This window comes from Pezoporus occidentalis, unplaced genomic scaffold, assembly GCF_034315485.1.
Source record: "Pezoporus occidentalis ecotype Australia unplaced genomic scaffold, CSIRO_AGI_Poc_V1 ctg114, whole genome shotgun sequence".
Lineage (NCBI taxonomy): Eukaryota > Metazoa > Chordata > Aves > Psittaciformes > Psittacidae > Pezoporus > Pezoporus occidentalis.
In genome coordinates this window covers 764504-792368 of record NW_026912929.1, presented here as the reverse complement: position 1 = coordinate 792368, position 27865 = coordinate 764504, and the positions used below count along the sequence as shown (strand labels likewise).

The 27865-nt window shown below is 52.2% G+C and overlaps 1 protein-coding gene and 1 long non-coding RNA gene across 10 annotated transcripts; one reads left to right on the top strand and one right to left on the bottom strand.

Annotated features, from left to right (window-relative positions):
- Positions 1–7183: 7183 nt before the first annotated feature.
- Positions 7184–24169, bottom strand: GATA2 (GATA binding protein 2). 4 transcript variants are annotated; one of them, XM_062636548.1, is made up of 6 exons: positions 23952–24169; positions 17625–18088; positions 16395–16994; positions 13701–13879; positions 10677–10802; positions 7184–9852 (listed from the first exon to the last, which is right to left on the bottom strand). In XM_062636548.1, exons 2-6 carry the CDS (start codon positions 17851–17853, stop codon positions 9553–9555), a joined length of 1434 nt encoding a protein of 477 aa, XP_062492532.1. In that variant the 5' UTR covers positions 17854–18088; positions 23952–24169; the 3' UTR covers positions 7184–9552. The 4 variants fall into 4 exon arrangements, with proteins under 4 accessions (XP_062492532.1, XP_062492524.1, XP_062492542.1 ...); XM_062636540.1 differs by lacking the exon at positions 23952–24169 and adding an exon at positions 18567–18704; XM_062636558.1 differs by lacking the exon at positions 23952–24169 and adding an exon at positions 18567–18704 and having other exon boundaries at positions 13701–13846.
- On the top strand, positions 17385–26332 carry LOC134172940 (uncharacterized). 6 transcript variants are annotated; one of them, XR_009968073.1, is made up of 6 exons: positions 17385–17732; positions 18357–22211; positions 22898–23094; positions 24739–24946; positions 25324–25378; positions 25543–26332. It is a non-coding gene; the product is annotated as an uncharacterized LOC134172940 (long non-coding RNA). The 6 variants fall into 6 exon arrangements; XR_009968072.1 differs by having other exon boundaries at positions 25539–26332; XR_009968074.1 differs by lacking the exon at positions 25324–25378 and having other exon boundaries at positions 24739–24932.
- Positions 26333–27865: the final 1533 nt, after the last annotated feature.

Genomic DNA, 27865 nt, shown 5'->3' with positions numbered 1-27865 from the left:
AGTTCCCATTCCTGGGACGTGACGATGTCCAAGGGCTGCACTAGCACAGACTAATGGATTGCCACAATCCTATGCGAGGTGGATAAATCCTGCCTTCACTGAGCGGACAGAGACACTAAGTCTCTGAGTTAAGCAGATGTAGAGCTTGTTCTAGATCTCAGGAGTCTGTGGAGCCTGGGCACAGTGGATTCTCCTCCTGGATTGCTTTAGAAAGAACAGAAGGAAAGGCATTGGACATCCCTGCTACTATCTCAGTTCTTCTGAGCAAGAATCAGCAGAACAGCTACTCTGTGCTATGTCTGGACTGCAGGCAGACAGGCTCCACTGGGCAAGCCACAGCCCTGTTCCCTGGTTATCTCATCCAGGCAGGGAGGTGGTAGAAGCTCCCTGACCTTCTTTAGCCCACACACCCAACCTTTGTTCCCAGGAAGTCAGAACAGAGCTGCTGCAACCCTCAACATGGAAGGACCAAGAGGTGGCTGAGAGCTGGGGTTACGGTGGTGTTTCTGTCTCTGGGATGATCTGTGCCTCATCTTCCACTGAAGGAAAATTCACTTCCACAGCCCTCAAAGTCAGCCTGCGGTGGCAGTGAGAGAGAAAGAGAGTAAAGCAAGCAGATAATGCAGGAGGGGAGCACTTCTTTGCAACTTTCCTGGATAGAAGCATCATTTCTGTTCCCATCGCTTGCAGTATCAGCTGTGGTTTCTGAAAATGCCAGACACAGGGCATCACCCTCCAGGTTCCTTTCCCTTTCACTGTCCCTCTGGAGAGCAAGACTCTTGTTAAAACCCCTGCAAGCCTCACAGAGAGCCAGCTCTATTATTCACCAGCCAGTGAAACAGGACAGGGATACTCTCCCACAACCCAGGGATGCCCCTCTGATCTGTTACCAATGGGGCTATCTTTAATGGGATCAGAGCCTGCCCTTTTCCACATCCCACTGGGACAACACCTGCCCACCAGAGAACAAAGAGGAAACCTGTTGTGATGGGAAAAAGACAAGAGTCCTCCCCAGAGATGCAGCAAGGCTGCTTGAATGAGAGCATCTTTCCCCCAGCCAGCTGGTTCAGCAGCAAGACAACCAACTTCATCTTTGTGCACAGAGAAAACCTCTGCGAAGCAAATGTCGCAAGTCCTGCTTCCACCTGTATAATCCATGAGAAATCTGGGTAAATCATTGCAGAAAAAGACTGTAGGAGCAAGAGGAGAAATATTTCTGCCTAAAAACAGCGTTTTAAAAATATTTGTAAAAGGTAAATTGAGATCAATATTTGAGATGCTGCAGCAAAGAGATCTAACTTAGAAGCTTCATCTCTAACTTGTCCTCCTCAAGAGACCCAGCGATTACCCATTGCTGTATGTTTCTCTTAACCCCATCTTTGCAGATGTGCAGCATCCTGCTGAGGCAGGTCTAGCTCCAGCTGTGCCTTCTGCATGTCCTCTGGAGACCATCCCATGTGTGCGCATCTGCCCGGGAGTGCCCTTCATCTGTAGCACTCCCATCCCCGAGGCAAGGGAGCAGGACAGGAACAATCACCTACATCTCCTCAGCAATGGTGCAAATTCCAGATCAGACTGTGCCTCCTTCTTCCCTGCCCATTTCTCAAAGCAGAAACTGTAGGCTTGTTTGCTGGAGTTTATCCCATGAGCTGCCCAGAGCAAACCAGTGTATGAGCATAGATGCAAGCTCCGTGGGGGTCAGAATAAAGTGATCTATGACCCAGGGGCCACTTTGTGGTACATGGTTCATTAGCCCTGCCCAGAGCTGGAGTGGAAGGCCTCTGGCATGCTCAGCTGTGCTTGTGCATCCTTGGTGCTTTTGTGATCCTGGCAGAAGGGTAGCTGTGAGCAAAGCTTCGTTCCAGTGGATGCTGCACGTAACACGAAGTTCACCTTCAGTTAGAGAGGATCTTAATACGACCTTCTGTCAAAAGGGGCATTGTTTTGAGCTGTTAAGCAGCTGCTGTGTTCCACCCCGTAATGGTTGCGATGCAGCAGTGAATAATATGAGCCTCAGAAAAACAGCCGGTAAAATAATCTGGGATCTTTCCCGGCGGGGGGAAGCAGGCCAGTTACTCTACAAAAATAAATGGTGATTCTCCCTGCCTAGGAAGTGAAGTGTTCTCCTTCATCACCAAGGGGATGTCACGCTACATCTCTTCCCACCCTGGAAGCAGCCCAGAGCCGGCTGCGGTACCCTCTTGCCACCTCCACCTTCACTGGAAGTTAGGCGTGGGTTCAGTTCGGATTCATGCATCTTCTCCTTTTTTTTCCCCTCTTTCCTTCCTTCTCCATCCCATCCCCTGTCTTCTTCAGAACAACCTTCCCAGCTACCGCTCTGCACAGGCACAAACACCATCTCCTCTCAACTGCAGAAGTAAAAGCTTCCCTAAACCACTCCCTCCTGCCAAACAGGGAGCGTGTGCTGGGTACGCGCTGTGTCTGCTGAGCTGGGGCAGGACTGAACCGCGCCGGGCCTTGGGTCTTGGCCTCCATCGGATGAACAATTTCCCGTTGAAGGTTACTCACTTCCTGTTTTCCGTATTTAGACAATCTGGGCCTATGGGGAGGCTTTGATTTGTTGTAAACTTCAGCTGGTTTAAACGTTAAGTGGAGGGACACAGAGGTGAGGGGGAGGAGGGGAAGGGCCTGGAGACAAATTAGGGCTATTTAATACCGTGCCTGTGTTCCCTCGCCGTTTTCTAGTGACCATTAGAGCACGTGAAAGGAAGGTCAGGGGCTGACAGCATGGGAGATGCAGAAAGGGCTGCTTCACAATGAGCCGGGGCTGGCGGCGGTGCGTGCCTCTCGGTGCGTGGGGCTCGCGGTGTGATGCGCTCCAGTGACTAATTTCTGCTATGTGTCCTTCCAGCTGTAGGAGAGGCCAACAGCAGCGAAGGCGAGCAGGGAGGAGCCTCTAACCTAGTTAGAGGGGAACGCTGTGCCCTTTCCCGGTGCCTATCGGCGCACACCGCTCACTGACATGTGTTAGGACTTGCCCAGAAGTCTGCTCGACGGGAGCGAGTTAGCACTTGTACCGAGCTGATAGAGCAGGTCGTGTCTTCTTTACATCTGTTCTGCAAGGGGAAACTGAGGCACGGAATGCTGTAACTGTGCTCGTTACCCGAAAGGGAGTGTGCGAGGGGCTGGGGTGAGCCCTGACACTGATCAGGCAGTGCTCTGTCTCCAGAGATGTGCTTCTTCATGAAGAACATCTTCCCTGTGCTGGTGGGAGCTGAGCTGGAGAGAGAAAAGCAGTGCATGGCCCGGGGTGCCTGTGGGTGCTATGCTTACGTGAATGGTTTCGGTCTGTTCCTTTTTGTTCACCTACTTCTCTTCTACAGATTAACTGTGAAAATGGGGTGCTTTTGCTTCCAAATTTTACAGGGGTCTCTAAAAAAGATGATTAAAAATAAGTATATGGGCTGAAATGCAGAGGGAGATGGTAAATTAACCTGAATTTTACAGCAAAGCCCAACAGGGATTTCCAGGGATGCCTTGAATTCACTCTACCCGTATAACCTGATCCCAGGATGTCAATGTAGGCAGGTGGGAGTGAGTGAAAGCACCAGAGATAAAAAAATCACAGCCAAAACAGCCAATGTAATGCTCCTGTTTCCCAGGTAGAGAGACCTGCCACATCCCCTCTGCCTGGCAGAGAGCAGGCAAGAGCTGAATGAAGCTCCAGGGGAAAGTAAAAGCACTGGGGAAGATCTCAGTGAAGCACTCCAGTGTTTAGGAGGAGAAACAAGGGCCCATGTTCATGATCTGGCATTGACGGGCCCAACTCCAAATGATTTACACGTGCTCTTGACCCTGCTAAGCCAGAGTCAACTTTCCTCCAGATAAGCGCCTGCAGCGCAGAGCGCAGGGAGAGGCAGGGGAGCAGGATGGCTGCAGGTAGCTCTTCCTCCCTGGCGTTGCTTCCTAGGCTGGGTTCACATTTTAGTTCCCTGATTCATTTTTGATAGACCAAACAGTGGTAGTTCCCTCCCTCAGTGCTATGGCAAAGCTGTTCCCTGAAGGAGGGGTTAGTTCTCTGTTGTGTTCCTACCTGCTGGATGGTTTTCCTGCTCTATCTCCTACGCTGCAATTGCTTTTTGCTCAGCTGAGCTTTTGGTGCTCAGAAATGCAACTCAGTTCCTATTGCAAATGCAGAGTGGTTTTTACTGCAGCCTCTCCTGTAAGCTTCCTCCGATGGGGCCCTCGACCTTCCAGCAGCACCTTGGTGCCATTTGAGCTCTGGGTTTTGGACAACCCTGGATCCACCAGACCGAATCGGGATTGACTGCAGCGCCGGCACCATGGGGAATTGCCCCCAAAGCTGTTCAAGCAAATGGTGTCTCTGAATCAGCACCAGCCACTGCCCTGATGCTGAGGTTTGATCTGCTAGATCCAGAGCAGCCTGGCTTGCACCCGTATCACCATGCTCAAAGAGCAGTCGCTTAATCTCACTTAGAAATGTTTACTTGCAAGCACCAGATGGCCCAGGGAGTTGGGCTAAACAAAGCTTTTACTTCTAGGTCACACCATCTAATCCAGTCCAGGTTGGTGATAAATGAACTTATTCACCTGGTAGCCACTTTGCCTTCATTTTTGGTGTTTTTCAGGCTGGTTCCCAAGGGGAGATGTCACCACAAAACCTCCCTCCGTGCCCTGCCACAGTTGGTACTGATTTGACTGTCTCAGTGGAGAAGCCAAGGATCAAATGCTCTATGGCGCCAGACTGTTTTCTTTTGCAGCCTGCAGGTAAGGGGAAGTTGTCCCGTGTCTGGCTGTGTCACGCCTGCTCTGCGGATGGGCAGGATTGCAGTTGGAAAAGCTGCCAGTCCAACCCCCCCCCACACACACACACAACATGAAATTCATTAAAAACCCAGGGAAATGTTTAATTGCAGTTGACGTATGGGCACTCTCTGCTATGAACTCTACACGCAATCACAGATAACAGCATCAGAATTAATGCCTGCTTCCCACTTGTCCTGCTATAAGCAATAAACGTTTGGCAAGTCAGTAAATAACAAAATTCTCATGTGGCCATCTACAGGTCACCAGGATACTTAAGAAGTTTGCGTTAATTATACCACGTTTGCCATCAAAGAGGGGATGTTAACCCTTTCGAGCAGCTGCAGGGAAGCAGTGGAGTCGTTTGGAAGTAAGTAAATGAAGAGAGTAAGTAAAAAAAAAAGAGACCTTTGAGGCAACCCCCTCCTGAGACATCATGGAAAACACGGTACCTTTTCAGCTTTCCTTTTATTTATTTTGTATTTTGACATCAAACACTCCCTGTAACCTAATCTTCTTGGCTTTTGATGTGGCCGTGGAGACATGACAATTAAGCACGGCTTAAAACAATAATCCCAACAACGGGAACCAAAGGCAAGTAATGTCAGGGCTCCCCCCTCCCACAAAGCCTGTCCCCCAGTGTTTGGTGGTAGTGAAAGCACCGTAAATCCCAATTTGTTGCCTCGATATCTGCTCTCTGCTTACACTTTACGCTGAACTTTGCACACTTGCTCCATTTCCATTCCCTGCTGTTTGTTTTCCTTCCGCTATGCAAAATGTCTGGAGACGGACACGATGCGCACGCTGCAGAGGGATGGTTTGATCCTTCACAGATTAGTGCCACCTGACAAACATGGGATTATTTATTATCTCTGTGGCAGGAACTGCTGAGGACCCTGCTCGGAGGAGGCACCCTCCTCGGGGTGCTGGGGGCTGCAGCACCCATCCGGACAAGCTGATGGGTTATGTGATTCTGGGACCGGATCAGACCTCCCCAGCCAAATGCCTGCAGAGAGGCAGCCCCGAGGTGAGCCCTCATCAGAGCCTGGACAGGGTGTAATGCCAGCCAAAGCAGCCTGATTATTCTAAAGTATTAGAGAGATGTTGTTAGTTTTGTTCCCTCCTTGTCTCAGCTATTGAAACAGAGGGAGAGCAGCTGAGTTCAGTTGTAACCCCATTTTAAACCCGTCTGAAAGTGAACATGTTTCTTTTTAAATGAAGCTTGCACGGTATGCCATAAACTGCCTTTTTCTTTCTTTTTTTTTTTCTTTTAATGGGTGTTTGCACTGAGCCTCGCTGAACAAGTTAGAGAGATGATTAACTCGTCTGAAATGATGCAGGAAGGCCTTGTCCCAGTTGCGTGTTCTTTCTTCATCCCATCTAAAGCCTCTGCGACTCCTTGTCATTCGGGAGCGGGGCTGGGGGGGAGGCTGCAGGCTAAAGAGAAGCACTGATAGAAAGAGCTGGAATCTGAACAGACACACTGAAGAGGAACTGGGGTTATTTCTTTCGTTAACGAGTAAGGGGTTATCCCCAAGTTGGTTTCCACAGAAGTGAGACTCAAACCACGCAGGGTCGGAGGAGGAAACCCAAGGTTCATTAGCAGTTTTCTTGCAAACATGGTTTTAGCAGCAGCAGTGCTCAGCCCTACACAAGGCAGGGAGCTCTGTACTGTTCACTTTGTAAGGCCCCAAGGAGTTCCTTGTGTGGGTCGGACTCGACCGCGTGATAAAGTTCTGGCCATTGGGAAGCTGCCTGATAAGAGCCCTTCTCCATCCTTGTGCCAACCCACGGCTGCACCCCTTGTTCCCGGGACAGCATGGAACAGCTCCAGCCTGGCCAACCCCCTTGCTGCCTTTACACCACTGATGGTGTCAAGCGGTAAGAAACAGGTTTCCAGGTTGATGGTGTTGCCTGTTACCACAGTGCAAGAACCAGCAGAGCCGTGCCTGGTCTGATACAGGCTCTGCCTTGAGCCCCAGCTGCTTTTATGCATTTATGGTGCTCTAAAAACTTCTTTTTAATTGAAAACTATTTCTCCAAACACTTTAAAAGAACAACCCCAAAAGATCCAACACACACCCCCCCCCCCCCCCAAGAAGCTGCAGTTCGTGGGCTGCTGCCTTACATTTCACACTGGTTTAGAAACTTCAGTGCATTTAACTGCATGACCCCATCACCCCCAGGACAACAGCAGAGAAGGAGCTTTTGTACCTGTGCTTTTTATACTAAATCATTCACAACTCCTTTTTTTGTCCTACCCTGGTAGGGTTTTGAAACATAAATAGGCCACTCTGCAGAAGACTTGAAGCTAATAATTCTGCTCACAACAATGCCCGGATCATTTTTCCTCTCTCCCTATTCCAAGGTGCCTTTATGAGACAGAGCTGGGCACAGGTACTTTCACAAAAAAGGTATTTTATTATTCTTAGCAATATTCACCTGGAAGGAATATGAGGAAAGCATACACTTTTTACAGACAATATATAAACATGTTGTACAGAATTAACAATAACTTAGGTCACTAATCCAAAAATAAGCAAAATAAAAATTAAAATAAAACCAGAAAATACTGAAGATTTTTTTTTTTTTATGCTGATACAAGTACAAAATAATTTAAATCTCGACTGCCGTTGTCTATGCTGCAGTGACTGACAATATATTGCACTTTGTCAACTGTATCAGTAATCCCTGTCTTCCACCCACATCCCATCCCCACCCCCTGCCCCAATCCTACAGGAATCCGAGTTGGGTACAAATAACATCCAACTGTACCATTGGAGAAGGTTAAAAAGTGAAAAGGTCCCAATTTTTTTCCCTCAGTAGATTAAAAATGCTTCCGATTTCTCCCAACCAGTTTAGTTCCCCGCTTATTTCCACTTCTTTACAAAGTGCACCTATATGCCTACGCAGACCAGAAAAAGGAGGAAAGCAGGATTTTCACGGCTGCTTGGTTCTTAATTCGTTATCAATATTGGAATTACAGGCTTAGAAAAGAAAATTAACGTACATCCATTTTTATTCGTTCTGTTGGTTTTTTTTTCTTTAAAGCAGGACTTCTGCAGGAAAGATACAATTGGTTTGATCCAAAACCAAAAAATAAAAACAAATAAAAAAAAAGAAAAATCCCAACAACAAAAAAGTTAAAATTAAAAAAAAAAAAAAAGAAAAGAAAAAGCTTGTCACAGAGTAAAGCTTACGTGGTTTACATCATCAAACCCCTCTGTTCGCCGGGGCCTTTCATCAGAAGTATAGCTAAATATGTACATTGTATGTTATACTGGAGCTTGTGTTCACGAGAGGCATCGGATCATAACAATCAATAGAATACACTTCACATTGGCAATAGCTTGGGTTTCGGTCCTTTACGTACAATATGCTTTAATAATGGGAGATTTAAATTTACTTTATCTTTTTTTTTTTTTTCCTTTTTTTGTTAGTTTTTCCTATAAAATACGCTGTGGGAAACGGGCGCTTCCCCCGTCCCATCAGCTGCCGCAGGGGCTGGGGGTTGACGGGTGTGTGAAGCTCAAACTGATTGTCTCTCTCTTTCCCCTCTCCAGTGATCTCGATGTGCTTTTGCCCTTCCTCCTCCCTGTGAAGCCCACGGGGCCCCTGGTGCCCATGCGGGTGACCGGCGTGGTGATGGCCACGCTGCCCCAGGCTTACCCAAGCAGCTCATCTGTGTTCTTAAGCAACAGCTGCCGACACAACAGAACAAAATGCTTCAACCTCTGAAGTCTGAGAGTCGGATGGGTTTATGCCCCGTGATGGTTTTAGCTGTGCTAGAATTTAGCTGAGACACTTTGGGCAATGCCTGTGTCTCACCCCTTGCTAGTGCAGGATTGCCTCCCCGAGAGCTCTTTCCCAATGGTTTATCCAATCTAGCTGTTTAGTTTGAGGAATAAAAGGGTAGTTGGGAGAGGGGCTGAGTTTTTTAAAGAAGTCTTTCATGTTAGGGAAAAAAAAAATGACAAAATCATGTTAAAATAATGACCATCTTGGGCACGTTAAAATTCTGTATTATTTGCTTTGTTTCCCCCAAATCTTGCTCTCCTTCCTATAGATATTTTGGTATGGAAGATAGATGGAGCTAATCCAAGGGGCTGCTGAGTATATTCCCCCTCTCCCCTTGTTTTGAAGGCAGGTTTGCTCACAGGGTGGTAGCCATTGCAAACAACAGCACAAGAACATGCAATCAGAGGGGATGAGGCTTTTTGTGGAAAACAAGAGCAAAATAAATATGACTTTGTGTCTGATTTCCTTTTAAAAATTACGGTTTTATAAAGATGTCCTCTTTTTTTTTTTTTCTTTCTTTCTTCTTTTTTTCCCCATCCCAACTGAAGTCCACGATAGAAATCCAGCATGTCTGGCTTCCAGTGAGCCGGTTCCATCCTGGGAGGCTGCTTAGATCTCTTTACAATATTCACAGTAATGACAAAGAGAGAAAGGAAAGCCAGTTCCAAGCCTTTTCCTTCAGCTTCTGCCACCTTTTGCTTCCTGCTGGACCATGAAGTATTGAACAGGTGAGTTATTTTTCCTTATACCTGAGGGGGCAAAGTGCATTACAGGCACCACTACGTTTCTGCAGAAGACCCATCACTTGCAAGGTTTTAGTCCAGCATTAAGAGTTAAACCACATGGGAGCAAAGATCCCCTTTGTCATCCCTACATTCTCCTCTTGGCAGAACATTTTCTTACTTGGTGTCGTCTTAGGCAAAGCCCCATGTTCTTTAATCTCTGGGTGGGTCTCTTGGTCATCGGGTTTTATCCCATGGCTGTAACCATGCTGGATGGGTGTGGATGTCCAAATGAGATGCTGGAAGATGGGTGGATGGGGGTAGGTGTTGGAAGGATGTGTCCAGAGTGGCTGAAAGGTGGCAAATGCCCCATGGGAGCCATGTGACTAGCAAGGGCAGCAGCGCTGAAGGGAGAGGATTTCTCCTGCATGCACTTGGACAGTTCCTCAAAACACTCGGAGCCTTTCTTGCTTTTCTTTGATTTGTTGGACATTTTCCTATTCCTGGTCTGAATTCCTTCCTTCTTCATGGTCAGAGGCCTGTTCACCTGCAAGAAATGAGAAAATCAGGCTCATGCTGACAAAATGACCTTACTGTGCAAAAATGAAAACATTTGGACAGCCCCCGTGTGTTTTTCCTGGATGGAGACCTTTTTCTGGCCAAAACAAAAAAAGGTGTTTCTTTCTGCAGAACTTGTTTATATGGATTTGTTTAATAAAACCATACACACAAAAACCCCCTAGACATGAAAAACAAATGGAAGCGCATTTGGCAGCCGACGGCTTTTTCCCGTAGGCTTACCCTCGGTCCTCATTCGTTTCCTAATAGAAGAGATCAAACTTGGAGGCACACATTGACTCAAATTCAGTCCTAAAACATGAGCAATCTTGTACCACTAACCTCTATTACAGTTTAAATAATGCTCCAACATGTCAAGTGATTCCTGCTTAGGATTAATTTCTTTAATCGTATACATATTAAAACAAAGTCCTAGATTTAATTATTTAAAGAAAAAAAAAACACAAGGAAGATGTCCCATCAGAATTAATTTTTCCTCAGAGCCCATTCCAAGTGACCTCTGTGTTTCTGGAGGGAAGCAGCACACAAACCACGCTTAGTTAAAACCAAGTGTGGTAGCTCTGTTTTGCCCAAGCGTTAGAAGCCAAGCTAATACATTGTAATGTCACTGAACTTAGCATCACTGTGCTGACAAAGAACGGCTGTCACTTCCCAGGGGAACCTTAGAGATGGGGGAAGGAATAAAACAACAACACAAACCCTGAAACCAATAAAAGCCTGGTGTACACCATGCAGTTGAGACATCAATCCCGGCTGGGCAAGCAGCAACACATGAGATGAGTAAATACTCACATTGTGCAATTTATAGTAGAGTCCACAGGCATTACAAACTGGGTCCCCGTTTGCATTACGTCGCCATAAGGTTGTGGTGGTTGTCTGACAGTTGGCACAACAAGTCCCTGCTCTCCTGGCCGCTGACTAACAGAAAGAAAAAGAGCATTAAAATGTGTTGGCAGGAGGAGGGAGATCCTCACACATCAGAAAGGTCAGGTTGGACTAAATGTTTGGGTTGGGCAGAACGAGTTCCTATGATTTTACACGGCATCAGGGCTGAAGGAGAGCTCCTTCAGTTTTACATTTAGGGTTTTGTTTAAATCCAGGTAGTCTTGGATGCAGACGGCAGCCTCCAGCCCCATGGCACCGTGTATGCAGGGGAAGTAAGGAGAGAAACAATGCATCTCTAACTGCACAAAAATTGTAGAAGGGCAGCATCACCTGATGTGTCCAGGTTTTCCCTTTGCAGGATTCTAGATTTTGTCCTGAAAACATATTTGTCTTTTCTTTTTAAACGACCAATTCAGTTTGTGCCGGCGTTGGGGCTGGGTTTGAAAAGAGGGGAATGATCTTAAAGAATGTGATTTTTACCCCTGCTCTGTCCCTTTAAAGATGGACACAAAAGAAAACCAACCGCATTGCTTAACTGGGTGCAGTATTTATCAGAGCCATCACTGAAAATTCAGTTTCCATTTACAAGTGAAAGGGGGAAAACAAAACCGGCTCCAACTTTCTTTAAATATTTAGCAAACCAAATTTCATGCCTCGAAGCAATGATTGCGCTGACCCGGCTGCCACCCCTGTCCCTACTCAGTGCCTTGCCTGACAGGCCCTCAAACAACTATCTTCAAGGGGAGAAAAATAGAGCAAAACTCTGCCACCCTTTCCTAAAAGTATTGTTCTGCTGAAACCAAGGGGGGGGGGAGAGAAATGCTCAAACATTCCCCCACCTCCCCAGACAAGAACAGGAAAAGTCAAACAGCAGGCAGCAGTAATCCCTGGATGGGCCCTTGTCTGCCAGACCCCGCAATAATGCGCTCTTTGTGCGTGCACGGCATCGATGGAGCGTTTCGGACGGGCTAATTGCACCCCATGTTTTGGGAATTAGCTTCGTATTAGGAAGCTTCGGCCCTGCCTCTGGGAGCACTAAAACTCAGGCAAGTTTTGTGCAATGCTGAGGACCCAGTGTGTGTTTAACACAGCAGAGCCCGCTTTCTAACATGGATCAATCCTGGTGGTTTCCCCGGGGCTCTGCTCCCTGGATGTTTTTGCCTTTAGGCACCAGGAGCCATGGGGTGAAGCAGCAGCGTTACAGGGCCACCAGGAGCAGTCCTGGAGTGATGGGTTTCCCACACAAGGACTGTGTGCGCTTCCCTGCTGCCGGCATCGTGCAAAGGCCAGACCGACCGGGCTCCTGTAAGAGGAGCACCGGGTCCTGTTCTCACTTGTTCCTGATTTACTCCAATGCCCTCTGTAAATTCCTCAATGCTAGTGGATGGCTCAGTAGCTTAAGGCAAGAATCAGGCCCTTGGAGACTCATGTACTTGAGTCCTTTACTTGCCCATGAGAACAGGCCAAAGGCAGAAAGAGGGGGTACCCCCCACTGCCACTGCACTCAGGCAACCCAAACACAATTAATGCCAGACGTCCAAACCCTGACATTATGAACATGATCTCTTTGCCATTGCAGATGAACAAATCCCCAAAGATGGCCATCCCCTCTCCCCCGCAAACAAGCAAACTCCAGCGGAAAAAGGGGCAATAAACAAAGCTGTAAATCAATTACAACAAAACAGAACATTAAAACAAACTATGCTGAGAGAAAACCTCCTGAGTGCCCCCCAAACCCTGGGCACTGAGCTGAGCGTAAGCCTCCAACATATTGGAAGGTGGAAACCTGTGTTTGCATATTTGAGATGGCTTCACTGATACTCAACTGTGCTGCTTAACTCTATGGCCTGTCCCATTCAGGCTGGAAAGCACTTGAGCCTGGGAGACGATAATGTTACACTGTTGTCTTAACATTTTTCTATGTGTCAGTCACTTTAGAAGCCAGTCATTAAGGAGCTTGCATAGCTGAAATTCTGACTCACAACAGAAATCTTCAGTATCCCGTCCCAGTGTTAGAGCAGCAATGCCAATTTTCTGCTCTCCAAACCTCATTGAAACGTGCCCACGAATAGCTGAGAGACTTGGGCACCATAAATCACAAAGCTCCAACAAATATATTTATTATTCTTAGCATTTTAAGCATTATTTGTGGAGTGGAGTGTATTAGAAATTTCAAAACAGCAAGCATGACTGGCAAGGCTCGCCTATAGAAACTCTCTAAAGCTTTTAGAGTCAGGAAACAGATACACAAAGTTTCCTTATCTTTACCGTGCAGATATCCGGATAGGAAACTACTACCAGGAGCTTAGAAAGGACTTTTTTTTTTTTTAAATCGCTCAAATGAAAATACAAAGTGTAGGTGACTCCATGGAAAAATAATGGGATTTTTTCTTAAACAGTAGGGGATTGTCTGGGGAGGGAACTAATATTAATATTGCCAGAGAATATAAGAGTGAAAATTACTTCATGGCCTTTATACAAATAATTATTAAGTAGGAGCAGTAGCTTTGACTCATCTGATTTGTTTTGCTTTTTTGGAGCTGGAACCCTTTTTGTTTAGTAGCCGGTGGAGGACATTGCGCTGATAACCCTTTCGCTCCCGGTGCGTGCTCAAAGCTCCCAGGAGGCCAAATAAATGAGGAATTAAATTAAAAGCTGTCATCCCAGGATGACCGGGGAGCCGGATACACGATACCCCCTGTGGATTGGGAGCAGCGGGGAGGCTGTGGGGGGCTGCCGGGGCAGCGCTGGCCCCAGGCTCATTGTGACCCCGGCGTGCCGGACCCCATGTACTGGACCCCCTGTACCACAGGGCTCGGCTGCGGGCAGGGGCTGAGCAGAGCTGAGACATGTTTGAGTTTGAATTGTGCCTGTGTGTGTGGTCCCCTTGCCTAATTGATCCCCAAACCCAGGAGAAACAGAGCCACCTACCAGCCTTCGCTTGGGTTTAATGAGAGGTCGGTTTTGACCGTTCATTTTGTGGTAGAGCCCGCAGGCGTTACACAGGTAATGCCCGGTGCCGTCTCTTCTCCAGAGAGGGGTAGCAGTTGCTCCACAGTTCACACACTCTCTGCCTTCTAAATGGAAACACGAAGAAACCGGATTTCTTTCTTTAAAAACAAATTCACAAAAGCTTTCTGCATTGTCCTGTAGGCATTTCCCAGGAGTCAAACAGCGTGTTAGTTCAAGCACAATCAGACAGCAGTGACATCTACAGCATATGCAGCAAGGAGCTCAGCTCCGAGAACACCCAGACTCCAGCATGGATTTTATGTCACGATCAGAAGTGGGCAACGCTCTCTGCCAGGTGAGGAATGACACTGAGTTGTGTCAGGTGGAAGTTACCATCCCAGTGTTGGGCACCGCTGCCCTGCCCTACCGCTGCGCTCCGATGTTAGATCCTGCATTCTCCAAGCACTAACACACACACACAAACACACACACCTGCAGACATGCAGCATGTGAAAGAGAGAAGCAGGGGGAGAGGTTTTGTAGAATTAAATCCAAGCAAAAAAAGACCTCCCGCCCTGTGCTTTCCTTTTTGTTGCTAATGCTACGGGAGGAGAAAGTGAAGCCGAGCAGACTGGGAAGGGACACAGAATGCCAAAGGCTCCGTTGTGATTTTTGCTCTAAAGGCAGAAAAACGTTGTTAATGCCGAGCTTTGAGAAAGCCCAGCTTTAGCAAGCACTCTGGAAATCACTGTAAAAAACAGGCTTGGAGTTCTCTGCTTCAGCAATTTTTCAACACCACCGTTTGGGTTTGGAAGGGAGCAGTTTACCTTATACTGCTTCATTATTAGTTTTAGTGGGGAGCACGGCATTGCAGCAGGGCTGTATTAAACCCTAGATATGTACCTCCTAGATATGTATGTTCCTGCCTCAGAAAGCTCTCTGCTGAAAGTTCATTTGCCTCTGACGGTTCGAGGGCAGGTCTGCTTAATATAGAAATCTCTCTTAATATAGTTTATGCAAATCCTACAGTATTTAACTGGAGAGGAAATTCTTCTTGCTAATAAGTGGAGCAGGCCATGCCGAGTTCAGCGGGGCTTGTGTCTTCTTTAATCTAGGGAGTGGGTGGCTTTTAAACAACACAGTCCAGAGTGAAAAATGAGGGGAGCTCTGCGGCGCTGCGCTCGGAGCTTTTGTCCCTCCTAGGCAGGAAGCTGCAGGAGTCGGCGTGTCGTGAGGCTTAGTTCTCCTACAAAAACACGGAGTGGTCACGAACTTTCCCCAGCTCCTTGCACGGGGGCTCCCTCACGGCCAAAGAAAATCCCACTACCCAAAACCCATTAAACAAATAAGGAAAATAGGTGCTCACTTCCTCCGTCCAGCACAGTCATCGGCAGCTGCAGGACAAAATCTAGAGCTACTCAACTCCCTTTATCTTCAGAGTCCTGGCTCTTGACTGTTTCCAGGCTCGGGCTGTTAACTGCCTTCACTTTTTACTCTCTGCACTACTAAAATATATCTATTTATGATATAAATATATACACATAGTGGCTACTATGTATCTAAAAATAAATATACATACATAGTGGCTATTATGTGTGTGTGTATATATAAAAATAAATACATATGCATAGTAGCAACTGCATTTAAATAATAGGAGATGATAGTATTTTTCCTCTCTGAGGAGCTGTTTGAAGCAGAGCTGAGGAGCTCATGCAAGAGCTGGTATTTTTGTTGTAAAATTCAGAAGAGTTCACATTTCTAAATTATTGCCTGCTTTAAAAATAAATGTAGTGTCTTTGTAAGCATATGTGTGCAATGAGACGCAAGAATATACACACAAAGCTTATGTAGCCCTTTTCTTTTAAGGGCTATCTGAATCCAGCCCCAATGTTCGGCATCTCCTTCCCTTGCCGAGGATGTTAAATGGGAGGTGAGTAGAATTACACCAATTATCTGAATTAATCTGTCCAGTTGCACATTTAGTGGGATTGCGGAGGGGGATTAAAACTTTGCCCATCACCTAATTTGCTGACTTAGGTCTGAAGAAATGCAAGGAAGGGTTGTGAGATGGGAAAGTCGTTTGGAAGCACAAATAAGGCTGGTTCAGAGGGGAAAAGAAATAAGGGTATTTTCTAGTTAAAGTTGTGCTGAGGAAGGGTAGCTCTGACCGACACCTCCGTCCTTGCGCTGGTATGTAAACTACATTTGAACTTTTGCTCCTGTAAAACGTGAAGGGAATCAGGCCCCGGGCGATGGGGAGCGGCCCGGCCGGGGCGGTTTCGCTTTCGCCCTGCGCTGGGCCGGGTTTGCGCTGATGAGGAGCCATGGAAGTGACTACGGGGGGAAGATCCCTGGCCCACGGTCCCCACGCGTGATCAGCGCGGGGGTCTGACCGCCCGGGGGGGACCGAGGTCAGTTTTGCTCTGAGGGGAAACACATTTAGCCTACTAATCCCTCCTTGCCGCAGTGGATCTGCCGGCTCTCACTGCACCGGTCCTCACATCCCCTCCGAGCATGCTGAGGCTCAGCGGCCGCTGTGAATGTATTGGCACCACGGGAGCCTGGAACAAGCTCTATCTCTTCGCTTAAAAAACTCCAGAAAAGGGAGAGCAAGCTGCCACCTGCCCCTCTGTCCCCAGACACAAGCACCCCACATCAAACCCCAGCACTTACCCGAACAGGACCTGGCCTTGCTCCGTGGCTTGGGAGTGAAGCTGGATGCAGGGCCCCCCAGGAAGCTGCCAGGGTGGAAGAGGCTGCTGCTGTAGTCGTGTGCGGCTGGCACATAGGAGGGGTATGTAGGGATGGGGTGGTGGGTTGAGGGTTGGGCCCCCATGCTGGCAAGGCTGCTCCTCAGCGGACTGGCACTCTCCATCTTCATCCCCTCCGACAGCGAGACTTGGTACTTGATGCTGTCTTTGTCCTCCTGCCTGGCCCCGGCAGAGGAGGATGGGGAAGCAGCGCTGGTGGAGTTGGGGTCCGGGGACACTTCCTTGGGAGGGGTCGGGGGGAAGCCGAAGAGGTGGGAGCCGGAGTGCGAGGCTGGGGTGAGCGAAGAGGCAGAGGCGGTGCTGGACGTGCTGCTGCCCGGGTACACCGAGATGGCCCCGGGTGCTCCGGCCGCCGAGGGGTGCAGGGGGGTCTTAGTGAAGGGGTTGACGGTCCAGGGGTTGTGGTGATGGGCGGACAGTGCCGCCTTGCTGCTGTCCAGCCAAGGAATCCCGGGGCTGTGGAGAAGGTGAGGCCGGCACATCTGACTCCCGGTCAGGCGGGCTGTAGGGACACAAGAGCGATTGGTATCAGCGCGGGGCCGCTCGGCACGGGAAGGCCCCGGTCCCTCGGCAGCAGCTCGGCCTGGGGGGACTGGAGAGGGCCCGGAGAACCGCAGCCGGGCTGGCACAAAGGCCCCTTTGCCCAATTCCTTCCGAGGGGGACACCGTCTAGCCCAGCGAGGGGGTGCGGTGGGCACAGGAGGGCATCAGGCACCCGGGGCAGGGGTTAAATCTCCCCTTTCCTCCCACTCCACCCCGCCCGGGGATAAGCAGCAAACCCCTTTCTGCTCCATCTTCCGAGCTGCTGCAACGCGCTCTCTTCGGCTCCTAAAACCACCCCCAAATAAAACCCATCGCCGATTTGAACCGGTTTGTATTTTGCATCCGGGAAGTATCCGCGTCTGAGAAGTTTTAGCCTGTGCACACACTATTTCCCCTTCCTTTCTAACCTCCCCCCTTTCTTTCCCTCCCCTCTGCCAGTCCTCGGTTATCTCTAGGGTTAAAATCCAGACGTGCCTCCCTTTCTATCCTGTTTTCTCAGGTCTCCTTCCCCCCCCTGCTCGGAAACAGTGGAGGGTCCCCCCCAGTCGTCACTGCTCGCCTTCAGCCCGGGCCGCGGGTGCCGGTTTACCGTGTGCCTGGCTGTAGGAGACCCTGGCCCTGGCATGGGCGGAATTGGCGTAGTAGGGATTGCCTTGGGAGTCCAGGTGGTTGAAGAAGACATCGACTTCATCCGGAGGTAGGAGCTGCGCTGGTTCCATGTAATTGTGAGCCAGTCCTGGGTGGTGGCTCTCGGGATGCTGCCCGTTGAGCACGGCGTGGTGGGCCATCCAGCGAGGCTGGTCTGTGGCCACCTCCATGGCCTCGGGCCTCCCCTCCCACCCAGCCCCAGAGCAGGAGCGGGCCGGTGCTGCTCGGGGAGGGGGGGCGGGGGGGTTGGGGTTGGCGCTGCTGGTGGGATTTAGGAGATGGGGTGGCTTTTCTTAAGGAGAAGATGGCCGGGCGGCTGGCGTGGGCCCTGGGAAGGGTTGGGGGAGCCCCCCGGAGTCACCGTGTCTCTCTGTCCAGGCGGGCGGCGGCAGGTCCGGGCAGCACCTGTAGGGACAGACGGAGGGGTGAGGGGCTCGGGAGCGCTGTACCGGGCGGTACATGGATGGGGAGGGAGAAGCAGAGCCCCTCCCCCCCTTCCAAAAATGTCCTCTCCCCCAAAGTCTTCTCCTTGCTCCCTCCCTGCTCGTTGCCCCACAGAATAAACAGAGATCCCATTTCAAACTCTTTACCAAAAAAAAAAAAAAAAAAAAAACAGAAAAAGCAAAAAGCTTCCTTTCCCCCCGCTCCCCGCTCTCCCTACAAACGTCAACAGGAGTTTTCCCAGCTGGCTTCAAAAGCGGGGTGAAAAAGGAAGAACGGCAGATCCAATACAGAGTAGTGCCAGCAAGAACTGGGACTGACACAAAAGGAAAAGGAGGGGGAGAAAGAAGGGGGGAGAAGGCGAAGAGGAGGGAGGAGAAGGGTGTTTAGTGAAAGCAGCGAGTGCGCCCTGGCAGCGGCCCCCCCCGCACCCCGCACTTACCGGCTGGCGGTGGGAGCCGGCGTGGAGACCGCGAATACGGCGGAGAGGGGAGGAAGGAGGGGGGGAAATGGGGAGGGAATTAAAAATAAGAGAAGCCCCGAGTGCGGGGGGATCGGAGCTGCAGGGTGTTACTCAGATGGCAAAGCCGCTGCTCTGGCCGGCGCGGTCCCATCCCCGCGCATCCTATATGAGCGCTGGCGCCAGCTGGCCGCGGCGCCGCAGACGGTCCGGGGCGCGCAGGGCCGGCGGGGCGGCCGGGACAGCCAATCCCGGCAGCCGATCCCGCAGATCCCGCCGCCCCACACCGCCCCCAGCCGCACCCCCGGCCCGAACGGAGCCGGCCTGGGGAGGGGGGGAGCAGCGCGGACCCCCCTCCTCCGCCTCCTGCCCCCCCGCAGCATCCTCCGGCAGCGCCGAGGGGGCTTTCCCTGCCTGGGCGCTGCACGCCCCTGCGGGGCGGGGACGGAGAAATGGGGGGGGGGTCCCGCTGGGGTGTGCGGGGATGCGGAGGGGCATGGGCCCACGCTTTGGTGCGGGGGGACCGGAGCGGGCAATAGGGCCAGCTCCGCCGGGTGCTGCCCCCGACCGTGGCTTCCAGCGCCGCCGCCGGGATGCCCGGGGCGAGGGGGGTGGAAGTCAGCACCGGGGAGATGAGTACGTTAAAATTCCCTTAAAGCAGGCACAGCAGCGCGCAGCCGGGAGCGGGGCTAACCCCAGCGTGGCTGTTCCCATCGTGTTAGTTTGAAATAACTGTCTGAACGGGGAAATAACCGAATAATTGCGCTGCTCCTCAGAGCCCGGCAGGCTGAGAAGAGGGAGCGGGGCCCCGCCGGGCAGGCGGCGGATAAGGGACGGGTCCTGCCCGGCTCCCGGGGAGGCAGTGCTGGGGTCGGGCCTGGCTGGGGCTCGCTGGAGGCTGCGGCAGCGGGGAGCCGAGCCGAGGGGGGCCGGGGACCTGCTGCGGCCTCCCCGACGGGGCTGCGGCGCCAACACCCCGCGTGTTCTGCTTCTCCCCTTAAAATAAAATTGAAAAACCCCACAACCAAACCACCAACAGAACCCTCCAAAGATTCAATTTTAACACTCGCAGTTACTCGTGAGCGAGGGCAGAGGCGCAGCCCGCTTCAACAGGCGTTTTCCGCGGAGTTCGCGGCGCAGCTCGGGTTCTGCCACCCTCGAAGGTGCGGACAAAGCCACCCGCTTTTGGGGCAGAAAATGATATTATTAATACTAATAACAGTGAGAAAGCCAGAGATTGCCCGCGCCCCGGAGCGCTGCCGGGCGCTGTGGGGGTCCCGTTCCCCTGCACTGCCCTCCCGCGCCTCCGTCGTCGCTTTCGCGGGAAATAGGAACAGCTCGTCCCGATCCCGTAAAGCTCCGACCTGGACCCGGGGCGAAGGAGCTGCCCCTCACCCGGGAGAGGGCAGGGGGGAGCCGAACACGGCCCGCCGCCCCCTCGGCAGCGGCTCCAGCCCGACGGCGCGGCCGGGGAGGGGGCTCGGGAGCCGGTCGGGGCCGGGCCGGGGCCCAGCGGGGGGGGCCGGAGGACGAGGAAGATGGTGCCGGTGCTGCCCCGGCCGCCCCAGTCACCACGACGCCGGGGCTCTGACGTCACCCGTCACTGCCAAATTCGCCAGGAAATGAACTTTTTTTTTCTTTTTAATAATAACAATAATAATAATGATGATGACGGTAATAATAAAACTCCTTTTCCTCGCTGCCGATCCCGTCTCACCGGAGCGATTCGGGCTCCCTCCATAGCTATTCCCTCACCACCATCACCCCTTGTTCCCTCCAAGCATCCCCCAGGGGCACCCCCAGCGCAGACCCGGAGAGGAGAACAGGCAACGCGGCCCGGGATGGCTTCTACGGAGGCTGGGGCTGGGGGAGCCGGCTTTGCTCCCCCTCTCCCCGCATCCTTTCCTCTTGCACCCGAAGCCAGGACTCCCCAAGGCCCTGCTTTCGGGGCTTGGCCGTGCCCCTCGCCCCCCTCCGCTGGGGGGATGCCAAGCAGCTGATCCGGGCGGCAGCTCCTCGCTTGGCTGCCGGCCGCAGCAGGGACGGCGGAGCCGGCTTCTCTCCGGCCGGGCTGGGTGGTCGGGGCAGGCCGGGGCCAGCGCTGGGGCTGGGCGGGGAAGCGGGGCCGGGCCTTGGGGTGCCCGGGCGCCCAGGGCCGGAGGTGCCAAGGAGGAAAGGGAAACAAAGCAATTAAAAAAGAAAGAAAAAGGAAAGTCAAAAGCGAGAGAACCTGGGAGCTTTCGAAAAACCCGGCTTCGACCTCCGAAGCGATTTTCTTTCTGCACGCATCAAAACCCCCACAAATCCACTCAAATATCCCCCCCAAAGGAATTTATTCTTTTTTATTTTCCGAAGGAAGGGTGAGTATAAACTGAACGCGGCCGGTTGCAGGTCGGTCCCCTCGGCGTCTCGTTATCCCCGCAGCCCGGGGGCTGCCGGAGCCGGGGCGCTCCGTGCCCGCGATCCCTCCCGGAGCAGCCGGGATCATCCCGGGCCCGGCCGGAGCGGGCCCAGCGCCTAGCTGCGCCTTTATTAATCAATATGGCTGTTTAATTACTGCCCGCTGCCACCAGCATGGGGCCGCGCTAGGTTTTTTCTTGGGGGGGGCGAGCGGGGTGGGCTGTTTGTTTTAGGCAGGTGATAAAATCGCAGTTAACGAGCTGATAATTCGTTCGTGTTTGTTTTAAAAGACAAATTGTAAAGATTAATCAGGCGGTTTGATTTATGGCGAGGCAGACCCCGGCGCTGCCCGGCCGGGGCTCCCTGAAGCCCCTGTCTCGGGTTACCGGGGGGCGAAGCGAAACAAAAGGGGCGAACCAGAGACGGAGGCGGCAGCTCCTGGGGTCGGGTCCCGCCATTCCCGAGCCGGGGTCCGGCGCCTTTCCTCGCACCCTCCCCCCGCCTCTAAATCCCTCTGTAACTGAAGGACCCCTTTATCAGGGATGGACGATTTCAGCTGAGGAAGCGGCTGAATTCCCGCGGGAGGTTTTCCTCCAGCCGCCTCCCAGGGTTTCACTTGAGTTTATTTCGCTGTTTCTATCGCCGCCGCTTCCCGGCCTCGCTGCCAGCGTTTGCCGACCCGGCCGCCGCTGCGGACTCGGCCGCTAATGCCCCGGCGGCAGGGCTGGCGGTTAATTGAATTAATTCCCCGTCGGGAGAAGCAGCAGCAGCAGCTCTGCACCCGCGTCCCGGTGAGCAGCTCCCCCACAACCCTCTGGGGAGGCAGCGGGTCCGGGCATTAACTCCGGTTTATTAACTTCATTTTGTTATTCCCGTTGCATTTCTTTTTTTTTTTTTCGGTTTTAATCAGGAGCTTTCCCAGCTCTGGAAGCACAACTGGTTATTTTGATTTGATTGACAAGTGATGTCATATCGTTAAGGGAGAGGGGGGAGACGACAACGTGTTTTAGCAACAGTTAGAAGCCCTGTGTGATGGAGTTGACACCTACGCCGGGGCAGAGGCGAAGGCAGAACCCCTCTTTCCCTATCCACGCACACGGAATTGGGTTTATTCCTTTTGATTTCCTTTTTTTTCCCTATTCTGGGTGCTCGGACCCTCGCAGCCGGGAGTGGCTGGGCTGGAACCTCACCCCCAGCGACACTTCCCTCCAGACACCCCCTTCTCTGGTGTGTGTCCTTGGGTACAATGTTTTGGGGAGGGGAAGTTCTGGCTTTCTGCCTGGTTGTTTTATTTCGGTGTTTTCCTCCCTCTGGTCTTGTCTCCGCTTCGCTTTGCTTCTCCCCCGGCCCCCCCTCCCAGCTAATGGCTGCTAATGGGGCTATAAAGTGACACAGTTACCTCCTAACCGCGAGACCCTGTTTGAGCTGCGTTAAAGGGAAAAGAAAAGGAAGGGAAAATTAAAGAAAAGGGAAATTAAAAGGAAAGGAAAAGAAAGGGAAGGAAAATAAGGAACAAGGGAAATAAAAAGAAAAGAGAGACGGCTCTGGAAATAAATCATGGAATACTTAAATTATTGTTATTTTTTAACCCCGGAGGAGCCTCTCGTTTCCCCCATCCCGCAGCCAGTTGCTGCTGTCCTATCCGCCCCATCTCTCCTTCACCTGCTCTTTGTCCGAAGTTCGTCCCCCTCTTCCCCCGACAGCAAATAAAGGGGAAGAAAATGCTCGAGTGACCCCCGCCTGCCCAAAACGACGGCTTTTGTGCGACCTCCCAAAGCCAAACGCGTGCGGGAGGCGTGAGGAGCTGCACAGCCAGAGAAACCTATCACCATTTATTTTCAGGCGCTACCAGGGAAGATTTCGTTCGCCGGAGCTCGGTTTAATTTTATGTGTATTTTTTCTTCCCTTGCAAGGTTATTTCGGGCTCAGCTGGTGCAGGAAAGGGGCCGTTCCTGCAGGTTTCATTTGCTTCCTCGCAAGCAAAACTCCGCTGGGGAGGGACGGAGCCCGAAACGGGCAGCGGTGCTCGTCTCGCCCGCGGTACCGGTCTCGGCTGCGTTCCCCCTGTAAGCCGCGGGGCACGGACCAGGGCGGCATGGGACTTCCGAGGGTAAAAACTGTATTAACTAATTACTTTTAATAACGATGCTCCAGGGGAGAAGAACCCCCGCGACAGAAACGCGCATCCCGCTTAGAGAAACAGCTTTTCTTATTGAAATCGCCTCAAATCCAGGCAGCTCTGCTCCTGGGTGCTTCTATTTATTTTTTTCTTTCCCCCCCCCCCCCCCGCCCCTCCTTGCCTTCCAGCCCCAGCATCCCAAAGCAAAAAGAGGATAAAGAGGGGAACTTTGCACATACAACAGCAAAAATCATGCAAAGCCCCGTAAAGCTGCCGCACGGGACTGGGACTGGCGGGCTGCGGCGGGCAGGTGCAGGGCCGGCACAGCGAACCCGCATCTCCCTCCGGTTTTCTTTCTTTTGCTTTTTTAATGCCCAAATCTGCCAACAATGGGGCGAGGGGACGGGCCGCGGCTGCGGGAGGGGGCGCGGGCTCTGCACGGCCGTGCTCCGGGAAGTGCCTGCCCGGCCGCCCCGGGTGAAATGCAACTTTCCAAGATGGAGATTTAAATAATTACCCGGTGACAATGGGGAAGGGAATAAAACCCAACCAGCCTCAGACGCGGCCCCGCTCCCCGCAGGGTGCCCGTGCAGGAGCGATCCGGTGCGCCCGGTAGAGCCCCCGCGGAGTCTCCGAGCGCTGCACCGGGCTCAGCCGGGCCCGGCCGAGGCTGCCGGGAGGGACCGTACGGGCTGGGGACATTTATTCGTTCTTCACACAACCGTGCCCTGTTTGTCCCCGGGGAAAACTGCCCCGAGCGATGTGTTCCAGAGGCGAGACCCGCATCCCGGTGCGCGGCGGCGGCGCCGGTACGGCAGCCCTGGGGCCGCGCAGCCGCATCCCCTTACCTCGCCTTTCGCTGTTCTTCAGGTTTCTTTCAGTTTTCCGGCCGGTGCCTGGAAAGCGCCGGATCCGCTCTCCCGCGGGGCCGCTCCGCGGAGCTTCCCGCCCGCCTGCGCCGGTTCTCGGCGGCGGACGGTGCGCGCAGGCTGCGCGGGGCTGCCCGAGGTGCGCGCTGCGGAGCGCGGCTGCAGTTTTCGAGCTGAGCCCTTGTTCCTTTTTTCCTTCCCCCCCTTCCCTTCCTCCCTCCCTCCTTCCCTCCCTCCCTCTCTTTCCCTCTCTCCCTTCTTTCCCTCCCCTTCCCTCTCTCTCTCCTGCATTCAAGGATGGCACAGCGAGCCACTGTGTATTTATGTACATAATAAGGCAGCTCGTCCCCTCCACTTCATTTGCATCATTACAATATCTGTACAAGCACATCACATTGTCTGTTGCTTGCACCTTTTGTTACGGTTGCTGTCACAGTCTACGCGACTTGACTTTCATATTTTAAATGAATTGATATTATACCAACAACACACACTCGCGTTCCAGGCACTGGGAATCCGGCTCCGGCTGGCTCCCGAGCCGCTCGCTTTTTCCACCGCCTCCAAGGAAGGTGGGGTTGGGGGGACCCGCTTTGCAGGATCAATTATTCGTATAAATTATTCCTATTCGTATTAATTTTGTTTCCACTCCCGTGCGAGGGGAATGTTTGGGGGTTTCTCGGTTTATACTTTTCCTTTTTCGTATTGGCCAGCCTGGTTTTCGTATAACCTCGTGTTTCTTCTCCCCGCTCTCCCTTCCCAAACTCAGTCTTTCGGGCTATGCACCTGCAAGTAGGAGAAGCAGCGGAGAAGCTGAAAGAGGCGCAAGCAGCTATTTCTCCAGGAATCGTTGTTGTAGCTAGGAAGGTAACGGTAAAACACACATAGGAGAACCAGCCAAAACGAATGGGTTTGGAAACGTTTGCGCTCCCCAGCCCCGGCTCTGCAGTCCTCACCTGACGGGTATTTTGCTCCCGGTGCGTGTGTGTGTGCGGGTCTGGGTTGGGGGGTCCCCTCGCCAAGCGCCCGGTGTCGGGGTGGGGTGGCGGGCCCCGGGGTCGGCAGAGGGGCTCAACATGAATCTCCGGGGGAGAGCGGACGGGACCCCCTGCCCGGAGCTGCGGGGAAACCGTGTTAATGGGGAGACAAAGGCCGGACCGTCCGGCGGGAGTCCTGCGGGAGCGGGGAATCGAAATACGGTTCGGGAAGGGAAGGAGAAAAGTTTCGCGGGAGGCGGAATTATCATCATAATGGAGGTAAAAATGTGAGCAGGGGAAAGGCGGGGTGGGGTGGGGGGGGATCCCATTCTGCTGGCATTTTCTGTCTGTCTTTGTGATATGGTTGGGGGAAAAAGGGTCCTTGATATGCGGCAGATAATTCTTATCAGCCCCACGCAGCCCATTTCCAAAGTAAGTGTTTTAATTACTTCTCCTGTATTACCCTTCATCCTCTGAGAGGAGATGCATCACCAGATTTATGCGGGGAGGGGGGGAATACAAAAGAACGCGGTATTAAAATAAATACACATATACATATATATATATCCCCCTGTCTTTCCCTTGTGCCCAGGAAGAGGGAGACGCTGCTGCCAGCCGCGCCCTGGGATCGCCCCTGCACGGAACGACTCTAAACCGAGGGATCGTCGCTCGGGCGGGAAAACTACGGCAAAAGCGGGGTTTGAATCCTGCAGATTGCTCCCCGCGCGGGGACAAACGAGGGCGGCCGCTCCGGGGCTCGGGGAGGGGCTGAGACCGGCGGAGCGCGGGACCCCGCTGTCCCGGGTTGCCCCGGGCCAGGGCCATCCACCGAGTGCCACCAACGGCATTGGGGGCCGGAGGGGCACGGGTGCGATTTGCTCTTCTTTCCCGCTGGAAGAGAAGGATGTTTTCCTCTGCTCTTTAGGTTTCCTACTAAAGATGTCATCTGAAAGTCTGGGAAGGAGCGGGGACCGTGCTCTGCTTCTTCCACGGTAACAACCATATTCTGCATATCGAACAATACAACAGACAGTGGGAAAGGCTGAAACCCCCCGAAAAAAAATAAGGAGAAAAAAAAAATTAAAAAAGAAAAAATCCCCAACCTTTTCAATATTGATTAAAAAAAAAAAAAAAGGAGAAAATTTAAAAAGAGAAGAAGCAGCACCAGCAGCAAGGAGAATATAGGCTCAGCAGCTCTCCAGGTTCGCTTCCTTATTATTACTATCCAGGGGTAATTTTTCATCTCTGCTAGCTAATCTTTGTTCCTTGTGAAGATAATGAATAGCCCAATCCTTATCTCCTGGGCTCCTGGAGGCTGCTGGAGAATGGGGTTGAACAGGGTTGAAAATTGGTTCCAAAGTGCTGCTGAATAAATGGTGTTCCTTATCTCTCGCCTCCAGATTATCGGAACCCTTTCAAAACTCACACAACAAATACAGCCACCGCATCTAATGCATCATTTACCAGAGCAGATCTCCGCGTTTGATCGGCAGATAGGCAAAATCTATGTATTCCTTGCTTTGCTTAGTATGCATGGACGCGGGGCTGCTCTGCAGGCGGTGCCCCCGGCCGGACCCGGGACACCCCAGAGGCTCTCGGCACAAACGGATTTTGCTGTGGACGTGGTGGAGTGAGGAGAGGGTCCCCTGGCTGTCCCCGAGCCAGGGCAGGGTGGTACAGCACCGCGGCTTGCGAGATGCTGCCGTGCAATGGGGATTCGGGGTTGCTCCGCTGTGGAGCTGGTGAATTTACAGGGAGAAGGGAAGAGGGAGAGCATCGTCTTGGGCATCCGCTTGTGCTTATGTTCACTTTGCACTCACAGTCGCATTCACCCGCACCCGGGAGCTGCTCCAGGGGCGCCGAGTTCCCTAAAGCCGCTCTTAGGCTCAGCGGTACCCTGGTCCAGCCCGAGCCCTCGGCACCCTCAAGGTCCAGCTGGTTAAACCTCCCAGGCTGTTCCACCCAGAATCCTGTCAGCGCAGACAGTCCCTGGGTCCCCCGGGGCTGGGGCAGCTTCCAGCCGCCCCGTGGGTGCTGGGTGAACCCCACATCCCAGCTGCAGGCAGAACAGGGCATCTGTGTTCCTCTTTCTTTTATTTCCTTTCCTTCTCTCCTTCTTTCCCTCTTTCCTTCTTTCTTTCTCTCCTTCTTCCCCTCTTTCCCTGTTCTCTCTTTTTCTTTTCTCTTCCCTCCCACTTTTCTGGTTCCTTGGTATCTTTCCTGATGTTATTGTTATTATTTTCCCAGAAAAACCCTCTATGTATCAGTGAACGCTCCCAGCCCGGCCATGCACACCTGGTCCAGAGCAACAGATCCCTGGCCCAGCACAAGGAGTGAACGTCCCCTCCACTCTCACCCACCCTGCTCTCCCCAGCAGCACCTCAGCTTGTGCCGAGGTACCAAACAAGGCAGCATTTTGCTATGTGCCACCACAGGCCACTCCTGTGTCCCCAGCCCAGGGGGTGGTGAGATCCCGGGTTGGGGACAGGACCCCCAACCGTGTCCCAGCCCCTCTGCCTGCCCAGCAACGGTCGGCCCTTCCCGGCCTGCAAAGGGAGGGGAACTCGGGTGGAAGTTGGTGGTGAGAAGGGCCCAGCCCTGCCCGTGCTCCGGAGCTTTGTGAATGTTCAACTTGTGCTAATTTTTTATGGCTGTATTCACAGTTGTTCCCTGTAAAAAACAGACCTGTGTTAGTTTATTAATAACCTAAACATTACGTATTAAAGACCTATGAGTGACACAAGATGACAAAAAGCTGTATTTTTCCAATATACACAAGCACACATTTAATAACCTTCTATTGCATCTCAGCTAGGCCTTCTCTCTGATGGTTCCCATGGTAACCCAGATAAAAAAGCAGCCATTTTCCATATCTCTATGAAAGTCTATTATATTGCAGGATTAGTTCATCTTCTGCTA

Excerpts from the sequence above, each read along its gene's own strand:
- GATA2 (XM_062636548.1), bottom strand. The coding sequence starts at position 17,853 with ATGGAGGTGGCCACAGACCAGCCTCGCTGGATGGCCCACCACGCCGTG. Across the intron at positions 16,995-17,624 it reads CTCCTACAGCCAGGCACACG|CCCGCCTGACCGGGAGTCAG; the intron begins GTAAACCGGCAC and ends GTGTCCCTACAG. Across the intron at positions 13,880-16,394 it reads CAAGGCCAGGTCCTGTTCGG|AAAGAAATCCGGTTTCTTCG; the intron begins GTAAGTGCTGGG and ends TTGTTTTTAAAG.